The sequence below is a fragment of the Poromitra crassiceps genome (assembly GCF_964638095.1).
Source record: "Poromitra crassiceps genome assembly, chromosome: 21".
Classification (NCBI taxonomy): domain Eukaryota; kingdom Metazoa; phylum Chordata; class Actinopteri; order Beryciformes; family Melamphaidae; genus Poromitra; species Poromitra crassiceps.
Window position 1 is genome coordinate 18,265,475 of NC_139638.1, and position 12,993 is coordinate 18,278,467.

Sequence of the window (12,993 nt, forward strand, 5' to 3'; positions counted from 1 at the left end):
ATTGTAATATTTATTATAGGGTTTCATATGAACATCCAGAGATTTTTTTGACTGTAGTATCAACAATTACTACTGAACATATCAGTTAACTGCATGTTCACTCTTTCCAGTCATTCACAAATGAGAGTATGTTTACCTTGACGGCAGAGAACCAAAAATAGATAATTCCATAACAGGTAAGCTTAGCGTGTGAAATAATGCATGTTCTTAAAATTAATGGTTGCTTTCTATAGATGTTTTGTATGCTGCAAAATGCATGTAGCCTGTTGAAGTGTAGATGTTTATTCATGATTGATGCCTTTATACAGTCTGAGAAATAGCCTAGGATGTTATATTTAAAGAAAATTATCCTTATGTTTTATTACATAACACCCAATGAAATATTGGTCGAATGCAATTTAATACCAGGAAATGTGTTAATTCCAGATAAGACTGTTTTCTTGTATATGGATCCAAACCCAAACTCTGTTCACATATCTAAGCTTAATATGAACTGAATGTGACTGGACCTCACCTTAAAGCTTAAATTCAGTGGTCTAAATGTTCATGTATATTTGCTTATTTGAAGCCTAATACACTGGCAGGACCAACGCACTCTCTCCAACTGTAGCAAACAAAGTAGAAACCATCTTTGAAGATTGGCTCCAAAGAAGAACAGACCTGTTTAAAGTGGGGAACAGGAGCAACTTGTCTCGTAATTACTTGTAAATATTCCCTCCCTTCCTGTAAATATCAAAATAATATATTATTTTTCTAGATGACATATACAGTAGATGCGTACTGCATAATGTAGTAAAGTTAGTCACACACAAGTAATCTTATCTCCTATACCTAATTTTTTTAATTCTTACTATTCCAATCTATGGAATATGGGTGCATCACCTGAATTAATATTAGGGAATAAAACCTTACTCTACATAATGCAGATAAATCCATCATTTTAAATGGTAGATTTAATTTACTATTATGGTCAGTATTTTAAGGCTTGCCTACAATGTGTACAGATCTACAACGATAACCCAAATAAAGCAAATGTATTTTGGAACCTTTTGTTCAGGTGTAATCAAATGATTTTTGCTCAAAGAAATATCACATGGAGTTTGTATCGTCAGGATTTGAATTCTTGCTTGATGCAAAATTGCTTGATGCGAAAATATGAATGAACTAAAACCATTAAGCTGCCCACCAAAAAACATTGCTTTGTGAATGAAATCAACTTTGGTTGACATACTGAATCTGAAAATTACCTATCATCCAAAATGCATATGTACTGTAAATTGCTTCTAGCGGCTTGGCCAGGGTTTCCAGTTATCGGTGACTCACTGGCAAACAAAACCTCTTATCCAGTACTCACCAACTCTAAGCACTTTATACCCAACCCCTCTGGCTTATAGGTGGCACAAACACGTCTGGACAACCCTAATCTAAACAGGTTTCATAACAATTGGAAGACAAATTTTGTTTGTGAATCACAAGCAGCATGATCAAATGCACCAAAATGTACCTAAACGCAGATCAGTGCAATCCCTCCTTTCAAACTATAGCCATTGGCAACTATTGTCACTTTAGGAGACTCACTATGTAAATAATTATTGCTATCATAATTACAATGCAGTAGCAAGGAGAAGGTAACAGTGTACGGCTCATACTTCAGATTACAATATTACACAACAGAGTGCTGAGGAGGAACAGTATTGTCTACACTGCACTTTCTGCTACTGGCCCCTGACCTCAATCCGAGGATTGCTGCTAAACTAGGCCAGGATTACAACCATGCTCATCTCCTACTGAAGGACAGGTAGACACAAACAAATACGCACGCGCGCGCGCACACACACACCATCTCCTAGTTGAAGGAGAGGTAGACACAAATACACATGCACACACACACACTATCTCCTACTGAAGGACAGGTAGACACAATACATACTGTATGCACACATGTACACACACACACCTGCTATAGTCATTAAAAAAAAGTGTTCTAAACAATAAAACATTCGTTCTTTGCACAGCATGCAACTAGCAGGCTACGCTGTAATGAACTGAAATACTGAATAATGACTTTAAAACCTTGATTAGATTACAACTTTTTGTTAAATGACAGGCAAGGTGTCAAGTTTGTGCAACCCCACACCCCCACCAATACCATGAATAAACAAGGACACTAAGTTACATGAAAAATAATTGTGTGGTTTTTATTGTGATCGGAACATGACAGTAGAGGTCCAGACAAAGTTCACTTGAGGATGGTCTCAGAATTTGCTGCAGAGAGGGAGAAAGAAGAAATACATTCAAACTTTTTATATTGTCAATATCCTATGAAATGGTGCGCTGTATTGTCAGGATAAACGGCCATAATGAAAGTGTTGTTTGCGAGAGACTAAACGAGAAAGAAACAGAGACTGTGTGCCTGACTGCCTGTGTTACCTTCAAAAAGCTCTTTGGAGATCCGCTCCTGCTCCTCTCTGACCTTCTTCTCTGCTTCCTCGATCTTCCTCTCCTCCTCGGCAATGGGCTTCAGGTACTCTGAAAGAGAATAACAGAAGGCCAAAGATCAGTACAAATCACATTTTTATTTCAGTTCAGTGTCATAGTGAAAATATTTTGGGAAGTAGACTTTCTTAGAAATGCATAACAATCATATTTGAATTGAATAAATCTGGCCCAACAATAAGCCTTGTGTACTGTACTGTAGGCCATGAAATAAAAAATCTGGCCAGAGAGTGTGAGTGGATTTAAAGTCGAGCTGAAATGGCATTACAGAGTATTTAACTTCTCTATCGTGACGTATTTCCGAGTGCAACGTTGATTGAAGGGGGGACCAGAGACTGGGAGGAATTTGATTGGACAACAGGCCACTAGAGAGGCGGGACAAAACACTTGGGGGAGTTTGATTGGAGCATTGAAAAGTGTGTGCGTCACTACCATCAGAACAAACCAATATGGAATCTGACAACAATGAGTTGGATGCTAGCCTCGCTAACGTTAGTTGTGGAGGACTACTCCCCCAACCCCCCATTCATCTTTTTTTAAACAGTTAAACAGTTAGTAGCCCGTCTTTTATTGTCACACAGTCACACACCAACACATGCATGCGGCCACAAACACACTCATGCCGACGGTGGCCGGTGAAATTTGTCCTCTGCATTTGACCCATCCTGGCTTGTCCTTTCCTCCGGGAGGCAGGCCAGGAGCAGTGGTCGCTTTTTCCTTCCAGCACCCGGATCCAACTTCGGATGTTGTCGTCACTGGTCGGATGCCGATCTTCTGCATGTTTTTAGTGGGGGGTTATGTACGGAGGAACCCCCTGGGGAGCACGGGGAGAACATGCAAACTCCACACAGAAAGGCCCTTTCGACGAGATAGCCCACCTGGGCAGTAGGCACTAAAGATATGGGGGGGACACAACTCCAGCACCCACAGCGTCCCAGGCGAGAATCGAACTCAGCACCTTCTGTTACCGGAGCAGGCAGGCGTAATGTTCACCTTGAGCTGCCGGGGGCGGAGACGAGGGAGAGGATGACTATTTGGTCCTGGGAGTGAGACCGTACATTTTCCACGCATTGTAGACTATTCATTTTTGATGGATTTAATGCATATTTCTTCAATAATTTCACTGTAGAACTACATCTTGGATTGTATTGGAGGGTGCTGCTTTCAAATACAATCCATCGGGGCTATAGGAAATTAACAAACGTAAACCAAAAAGCACCTTTCTCAAGACAATAACACACAGCACCTGCATGCATCCAATTTGTCTATTATCCATGACCTGGAAATATTACCTAATTTATGACTTTTCATATATAGACTTCTCTGAAACAAATATCTCGTTAATTTACATTTTTTCCCCGTTTGCCCATCAAAATGTTATTTTAAAGGCAATTATTTGGCAAGAATGGCAAATTCATACTAGTGTCTTTTGATCTTTATTTGGTCTTTACAGACTGTATCTATTCTAATCTATTTATGATTTGAGATTGTTTTCTGATTGCTCCATCTTCTACTGTGCTGCATACTTGCACTAAGTCAAATTTCTCAGTTGTACTACTCACTATGGCTATTCAAATTAATCTTAAATTCAAAACGATTTAAAAGCCGTTCTCTGAGCTCGCCCTTGAAGTTTGGACATTCACATAAACAGGTCATGCGCACACACCAACTTACCAAACCTCTGCTTGCCATAGAACACGCCGAGGAACAAGGCAGACCATCTGGCCGTCTGAAATCAAGAAGAACAATTCAAATACAGCCGCCTAACAGACTAGCAATCAACTGTAGACAACTACACAGCCCATTAAGAAGCTGTTAAGCTAGCTAATAAATATTAGTTAGTTACACTAGAGTTCAACACACGTTTCTCCTCTGAAACACTAACGTTACACGGATCATATTTATCTTTTGTGATCTGTAATGAAAGGTTATAACGTTATACATAAGGGCAGGGGCACACAATCACAATAGCCGCAACATGGGCAAAGTCCCAATTCTCTGTGACCTTGCAGCTAAAGCAGACAGCAGTTTGCTAAAAACACACATTGCACACGATCACTGATGATGAATACGAAATACACCCACTGTGAACATGTGCAACGTGCCATTCAATGCGGCAGTTGCAACTGTTTGTGATGTGTGTGGTTCCCCTGTAAAAACCTGTCAATGTCATTAACGCTGTTAGCTGGCTAGCTAACAGACGTTAGCATGCTGCTACTAGCATTTAGCAGCTACTTCGCTAACAGCTGCACGAACTGAGACGAACGTTACCGTTGTCATTGCCTGAATGTCTTAAAACAGAGTTAAGACAATTCTTCGTGCCGTACAATTTGTGTTATTACCTTGATAAGTGGCGACACTGCAACTGGAGGAACCATGTTGACGCTAGCTGTCAAAGAGGATTGAGTGACTTTCTTCTTCGTTTGGGTCATCGGCGGTTTCGATGTTCCAAGGGTGATTAGTGCCCTCTACCGCTCAGAGGCATCTATCCGCATGCAAGAAATGTAAATTATTTAGCTTACCTTTCAAGTAGGTTAATTGATTGTTCTTGCCTCAACTACCATAAGGAGGAATTGAATGCCTAATTTGTTGTCTCTGCAACTGAATTGCAGTTGTGCAGGATGATCAGGATGCTTTGGTCATCTACCAAAACCTGAATAATAACATGTGTGTGAGACACAAAAGAGGGGATATTTGAACTTTTTTCCATGCTTATTGCCATGCAGTTTAATCAAATGAACATAGCCTACATTTAATTATTGGTAACGCTTTAGAATACAGCCCACAAATAAGCATGTAACTACAGGGTAACAAGATCTGTACTTATAGGCTAATTACGAGGTACCACACTGTAGGCCTACTTATAGTGTAACTACGGGGTACAATAACTTAATTTAGCCTGTAACTACAGGGTAACAAGATCTGTACTTATAGGCTAATTACGGGGTACCACACTGTACTTATAGTGTAACTACGAGGTACAATAAGTGGTACACAGTTCTTATTAAACAAGGCCTCCTCAAGCAAAGCCCTATTTAGTTAGGACACAAGCTGATTTCTCAGCACCCCAACTCTCCGTCTTTCTCTTCTCTGCTCTCTTTCATTCAGTCTATCGACATCCCCTTTCAATGATCCACAGCCATAACGGCAAAACGTAGAACAAGCCAGCACACGAGATGTCCTTTCTTTTATCGTATTTTATTTACCTCAGTCCGGGGGGGTACAGCACAAACAGTTTCGGCACTAGGCCTTCATCAGTGTAGTTTTTCCACTTTTTTGAATTAACTTCCACAGCCATAACTGACATCAACAGATGTTAGAGTAGTTGGGGACCAAAGGCCAATGTTTGCAGTATGCTGACAGATATAGCCTATAGCTACAGTATGTAGGCTACTAATTTTACATTCATGAAATGATACTGTAAAAAAAAACGTGTGTGTGTGTGTGTGTGTGTGTGTGTGTGTGTGTGTGTGTGTGTGTGTGTGTGTGTGTGTGTGTGTGTGTGTGTGTGTGTGTGTGTGTGTGTGTGTGTGTGAAATAGGTCAAATAGCCACGATAATTGATTACGGCAGGTCTGGAGTCTGAGAGAAGGAGAGAGAAAGAGAGAGTTTGTACATGCCAATATCTTATTTGTTGTCAAACTGCGTATGGCTATCATTCATCAGAAAACTTGATAAAGTAGTTGTTTGCGTAGGCCTACTGGTTCCTGCAATAATTGGCTCATTATGCAGATGTAACCCAGGTCATAAGGTTATTTAATTAGGCTACAAATCCCTTTTACTATTGAAAGAAAATTTGCTAGTAGGCTGTTAGCAGGTATTTAGCCACACAAAATGCCAGCGGGATTTCCTCTGTGTTTTCCCTGCACAAACTCCATTGAGATTAGATAGGCTACTAATGATTTTTGCCTGTTGGCTATGAAAGGAAATGTTACTTATCCATACTGTTGCTGATGCTGACTATGTTTTATTAAAAAGATGATAGCTTAACCGTTGAATTTAATTGTGTTTACTTTGGGTTGTGGTGATCAAAGAGGCCAATTTTTAGTACATAGTGCTCTCTACTGTTCCGGAGAGGGAGGGATACTTAAGCATATGAACGTCCTAAATTGCACTATTGTAGCTATAATTCTGTGGGGAAACAATGCAATCTGATGAATATTCATCATGTTTACTTGCACTTTTTCATGTTTATTTATGACAAAGCCAAGTTTAACTTTATAATGGTACCATGATATGTTGATGGTTACAACTGTAACTCTAGGTTCTATGAATCTTAGAATCAGATTTTTCTATTAACATGATTACATTTTTGATACTTGGAAATGAATATTTGAAACTAGATTTATTTTGGAACTATTTTGTTGTACAACTGAATCCTATCGGAGTGTGATTTGAACCAATTGATACAAACGGTATCATTAGTTTGTATCAATTGGTTCAAATCACACTCCGGTGAGCCAGACTGAATACTGTGACTGTGAGCCGGATTCCCTTTCACATCTGATGTGGTAGGAATAAAAAACACTGACACAAGTTAGAACGGGCCCCAACGCAAACTGACTGAACTCAGGGTTATTTTGTGCACACTTTATTATTTTAGTTTGTTATGTTAAAAATTGTGTTTTATTATTTTCTCCTCTGTAACAATAGGTGTTGCTACACAACTTTAACATTCTTGTCAGATACATTATTGGCATTCACATCTCTGGCTCTTTTAACAACCTGGTTTTCTTCTATAGCCCATATCGATACTACCGACTATTAGGCCATTACTATACTGTAATCTATTACTATATCGTAACAAGGGTTACACAGACTCAGAGGAACATTATGAGAGAGGAGAGGACCGAGCTTCCCAATTGTAGTTTTATGAATGTTTTGCTATTGTTAAAATGTAGAGCAAATGAGCTGCTGTCTCTTGAATGTATTCAGGGGAGGGAAGGTAATAAAGCCAGTGCTCAGCCTGTCATGGCACAACCCATCTGACACATTGGAGGTACAACGATAGAAACATGGAAGGTGTAAACGCTGCTGTTGCATTTGTAACGGCGTTGTGTAGGTGGTACTTGCAGCAACCCATGTTAAGGGCTTGTCCAGGGGTGGATTCGAACTGCCGACCCTCGGCTTGGGAGTCCAGCATGTTAACCGCAATGCCAAGAGAGCTAGCTCCCTTGGCGGAGCTGCCTTTATACCTGGGGAGTGAGTTTAACCAATCCACTCGCTACCACTCGGGACTCACGAGGAATCCGTGCTGATTCAACTCGGTTACACATTCAGTTTGTAAAACTTACAGGAATGAAGTGAAGCAAAATGCTGATTCAGGGTGAGAGTCGAGTGTTTAGCTGTTCCAGTGTTCCCCCACAAGCCAGGTTCCCTCATTTATCCAGGTATAGCATTTATACACAGTCAGAGATCTTAGACTATATGATGATCTGAAAAAGACACATTTCAATTAATCTCTGTAGATTTCAGTGTGTTATATTTATCACCAACTAACAAAGTGATGTGGTGTTAACTAGATCCAGCAGAGGGTGCTGAGTGACTGACTGTGCCACATGGTTGTTGTCTGTTGTCTCTGATTGTTTTGTTGTGTTCTGGCTCCTCCCCCATCACCTCCCTCCCCCTGACTGCTCGCCTCGGTGACGCAAGGCATTCTGGGTATCGTGGTGGTGACGTATTGAAGCTCTCATGCAAACGTTCGAGTAACGTTAGCACTAGCAGTAGCATATTATTTCCCGTTTGTAATACTTTAAGAAGTTTAATTTAGAAAACAGAAGACTCGTATGTGCGGATGACATTATCACGAATATATGAAGTGGAACCGAGGCTCCGTTGATCAGAGGAAGAAGAAGACTTAATGGACTCAGATGAATGGTTTAGCTGTGAAGCTAACGTTAGCTGTGAAGCTATTGGAGCTTTGAAGGAAGTTTGTCAGTAAAGTTCAGGAGGAAAAGTTCCTGTCACTGTGTGAAAATTAAAATGTCTAAAGTCCAGAAGCTGAGAGCTGTGGTGAAGCAGCGCCTAACTGCGGCTGATGAAGATAAACTGCTGGACGCTGTGCGGTTACACAGAGAAGCCTTGCCTCCAGACCTCCAGCAGCTGTTAGTTCCCGCTGAGCAGCAGGAGTGGAGCCCCAGTCTCGACCAGGAGGACCCAGAGCCCCCACACATTAAAGAGGAACCCCGGATCAGTCAGGAGGGAGAGCAGCTTCAGGAGGGACCAGAGCCCCCAGACATTAAAGAGGAACAGGAGGAACTCTGGATCAGTCAGGAGGGAGAGCAGCTTCAGGAGGGACCAGAGCCTCCAGACATTAAAGAGGAACTCTGGATCAGGAGGGAGAGAGAGCAGCTTCAGGAGGACCCAGAGCCCCCAGACATTAAAGAGGAACAGGAGGAACTCTGGATTAGGAGGGAGGGAGAGCAGCTTCAGGAGGACCCAGAGCCCCCAGACATTAAAGAGGAACAGGATGAACTCTGGATCAGTCAGGAGGAAGAGCAGCTTCAACGGCTGGAGGAGGCTGATATCAAGTTCCCATTCTCTGTTGTCCCTGTGAAGAGTGAAGAAGAGGAAGAGAAACCTCAGTCCTCACAGCTTAATCAAAGCCAAACTGAGAACAGAGAGGCAGAGCCTGTAGCCAGCTGCTCAACTGAACAGATGAAAACAGAAGCTGATGGTGAGGACTGTGGAGTATCAGAACCAACAAAGAACTTGATATACTTATATCAAGCTAGTAATTCACAACCAACTAGTGATGACAAGACGTCAGACTCTTCTGAGACTCAAGACAATGATGATGAATGGGTGGAAACTAGTGAACTTCAGTCAGGTTTAGGCTCACATATAAACAGTGAAGTTATTGGGAACAAACACTTCAGCTGCTCAGTTTGTGGTAAAATATTTGCTAATGAAGTACACTTGAAGACACACATGATAGCCCACACAGGAGATAAACCATTTATTTGCTCAGTCTGTGGTAAAGGTTTTGGTCGTAAAGCAGACCTGAAGCGACACATGATAGTCCACACAGGAGATAAACAATTTACTTGCTCAGTCTGTGGTAAAGGTTTTAGTCAAAAAGGAGACCTGAAGCGACACATGATAGTCCACACAGGAGATAAACAATTTACTTGCTCAGTCTGTGGTAAAGGTTTTGGTCATAAAGCAGGCTTGAAGACACACATGATAGTCCACACAGGAGATAAACAATTTACTTGCTCAGTCTGTGGTAAAGGTTTTAGTCAAAAAGGAGACCTGAAGCGACACATGATAGTCCACACAGGAGATAAACAATTTACTTGCTCAGTCTGTGGTAAAGGTTTTGGTCATAAAGCAGGCTTGAAGAGACACATGATAGTCCACACGAGAGATAAACAATTTACTTGCTCAGTCTGTGGTAAAGGTTTTGGTCGTAAAGCAGACTTGAAGGAACACATGATAGTCCACACAGGAGATAAACAATTTACTTGCTCAGTCTGTGGTAAAGGTTTTGGTCAGAAAGGACACTTGAAGGAACACATGATAGTCCACACAGGAGATAAACCATTTAAGTGCTCAGCCTGTCATGTCTCTTGAATGTATTCAGGGGAGGGAAGGTAATAAAGCCAGTGCTCAGCCTGTCATGTCTCTTGAATGTATTCAGGGGAGGGAAGGTAATAAAGCCAGTGCTCAGCCTGTCATGGCACAACCCATCTGACACATTGGAGGTACAATGATAGAAACATGGAAGGTGTAAACGCTGCTGTTGCATTCAGTTTGCAAAACTGTTACAGGACTGAAGTGAAGCAAAAATGCTGATTCAGGGTGAGAGTCGAGTGTTTAGCTGTTCCAGTGTTCCCCCACAAGCCAGGTTCCCTCATTTATCCAGGTATAGCATTTATACACAGTCAGAGATCTTAGACTATATGATGATCTGAAAAAGACACATTTCAATGAATCAGTGTAGATTTCAGTAGAGGTGTGTTATATTTATCACCAACTAACAAAGTGATGTAGTGTTAACTAGATCCAGCAGAGGGTGCTGAGTGACTGACTGTGCCACATGGTCATTTCATGCAGAACAGAATTGCCTGACTACACACATTGAGCCAGAACCCCACGTGGGCCACCGCTCGGCTACCAGCTGGGGCAATTCATTCTCATAGTGATATTTGGCCAGGTAGCCTACTGGTAGCCTATGGATCTCTAGAGTTAGAAAATATCCAAGTAGGCCGACCCCCTTTAGAAAACTGAAAGATAAAACTATAGCATAGGAATGAATGATTTTATTCATTTAGCAGACAAAATCCAAGGGATAAACATGTAAAAGTGTGAACACTTATTTCCAACATGGTTGCTTAATGAATGAATGAATGCTCACCGTTTGAAAAATGAGAAATGGAGGGAAAGAATTGCAATTAGTTCATCTTGAGCCTCTTTTTTTTGCATTTAATTTATTTTCGTTGTTTGTTTTGTTGTCCAACCCTAACCCTTCTTCGCTGCCGCAAGGCACTTTGGGTATCGTGGTGTGGTTGTTGTCAAGGTCGGACCCTGCCTCTGCTCTCTTTCATTCAGTCTATCTATCCCCTTTCAATGATCGAGATAGCCAGTGTAGCCTATAGCTACAGTATGTAGGCTACTAATTTTACATTCATGAAATGATACTGTCAAAAAAAATCTGACACGTGTGTGTGTGTGTGTGTGTGTGTGTGTGTGTGTGTGTGTGTGTGTGTGAAATAGGTCAAATAGATAATCTGCTGCCACAATAATTGATTATGAGCAGGTCTGGAGTCTGAGAGAGAGAGAGAGAGGGAGAGAGAGAGAGAGAGACATTGCTTTGGCAATGTAAACTTATGTTCTCCATGCCAATAAAGCCTTTTGAATTGAATTGAATTGAATTGAATTGAGAGAGAGAGAGAGAGAGAGAGAGCACCATTCTAGCAGCACATTATGTGTGGAGCTGCCATCAGCTGAGGGACAGCCAGTGGACAGGAGAGCCATCCACATCTGGCTGAAACACAGAACACCTAACACACTGTATTATTTGCACTAGCATCCAGTTTATTGGTTTGCGTGTTTACATTTAAAATTGTACGTTTTTAAGTTTTAAATTTGTCGTTCCAAATAGGTTTTTTGGTCAACACTAATACTTTATTTTATCTTATTCTATTATATTTTATTCTTTTTTGCTTTGATTGGTTTTTCGCTCTCTTCTGAAGATTTCAAAATAACAACGGTTATTTACAGATTCCGTGAATTTTTGTTAATACACTGTAATTGCTCTCTATTTGCACTATCACCATTTAACTGCCCATTTATTACAGTTCTGTTATTATTCTGAATAGATTCCGGTCAACAATAGTCTTATTATAATCTATCTTATCGCATTCCATTTAATTTTCTTTTCTCTTCCTCTATGAATATCTTAAGATTTTGTGATTTATGTTACTGAGTAACAAAATGCCTTGTTTTCTGTTTTTGATTCTTTGTAATTGCTAAGTGTTGCTAATGTATGCTTTGGCAATGTAAGATGCAACTTATCATGCCAATAAAGCCCTTTTGAATTTGAATTTGAGAGAGAGAGAGAGAGAGAGAGAGGGTGGCCAGTTTGAAGTTTGATAGATGGAGAGGAGAGTAATTGTGTGTGTTTAACCTTTGAAGGGGAATTGCCATCGGTAGTGTTTAGTGATTATGTTTGTTACAGGGTGAGGCCCTTTGAGAGAGCGCCTATCAGGTGCTATTGCTGTCATGAGTATGGACATGTGGCATCAGTGTGTACTAGGGAGAGAATATGTAGGAGATGTGGGAAGGAGGATTGTGGAGTAGCACTTTATGGAAGTGTTATCGAAAGTTGCAGTGTGGGGAAGGAACAGCTCAGGTGTTTGCATTGTGAGGGGAATCAGTCTGTGGATTGTCCGCGAAGAAAGAAGGAAAGGGAGGTCAACAAAATCAGAGAAGAACGGGGGACGTCATATGCTGAGGCTGTTAAAAGGTGGAAAGGGGAAAGAAACGAGGACAGGGTCATTGTACAAAGGGAGGGAGCCGGAGAAGGAAAAGGAAAGAGCAAGTCACAGTAATGTTATCTGTATGGACAAGAAGCGATTCCTGGCATTCATCGCCATGGTGATAAACTGTGCTGCTAGTATGACTGGGAAGACGGAGGACTGAAATGGTGGTTGACGCTGCAAAGAGATTTCTGGATGTGGTTGATGTATCTGGAGCAGAGATAGATAAAATATTGAGAGATGCATTTGTGCAAACTCAGGCGTCTGCATCTGAGTGATATGGAAAGTAATTATGAATCGGAGTACTTTATATGGTGTTATTTTGTTTATTTTAGTTCAATTAAGAGCAGTTTAGGTTTAGTTCAGTAGATGGCGGTAATGCAACATTTTGGACGCCAACCGCCGTAAAACCAAACAGAAGAAGAAGAAGAAGAAGAAGAAGAAGAAGAAGAAGAAGAAGAAGAAGAAGAAGAAGAAGAAGAAGAAGAAGAAGAAGAAGAAGAAGAAGAAGAAGA

The 12,993-nt window shown here is 41.0% G+C and overlaps 1 protein-coding gene across 1 annotated transcript; it reads right to left on the bottom strand.

The window, feature by feature from the left end:
- Window positions 1-2,172: 2,172 nt before the first annotated feature.
- LOC310795625 (ATP synthase subunit e, mitochondrial-like) lies at window positions 2,173-4,919 on the bottom strand. The gene is made up of 4 exons (XM_083657700.1): window positions 4,839-4,919; window positions 4,171-4,225; window positions 2,431-2,529; window positions 2,173-2,265 (listed from the first exon to the last, which is right to left on the bottom strand). Exons 1-4 carry the CDS (start codon window positions 4,872-4,874, stop codon window positions 2,240-2,242), a joined length of 216 nt encoding a protein of 71 aa, XP_083513826.1. The 5' UTR covers window positions 4,875-4,919; the 3' UTR covers window positions 2,173-2,239.
- Window positions 4,920-12,993: the final 8,074 nt, after the last annotated feature.

Bases quoted from the DNA above. Each gene is read 5' to 3' on its own strand.
- LOC310795625 (XM_083657700.1), bottom strand. From the start codon at position 4,874: ATGGTTCCTCCAGTTGCAGTGTCGCCACTTATCAAG. The intron at 2,530-4,170 runs GTAAGTTGGTGT...ATTCTCTTTCAG, and splicing joins CTATGGCAAGCAGAGGTTTG to AGTACCTGAAGCCCATTGCC. The intron at 2,266-2,430 runs GTAACACAGGCA...CCCTCTCTGCAG, and splicing joins CTCCAAAGAGCTTTTTGAAG to CAAATTCTGAGACCATCCTC.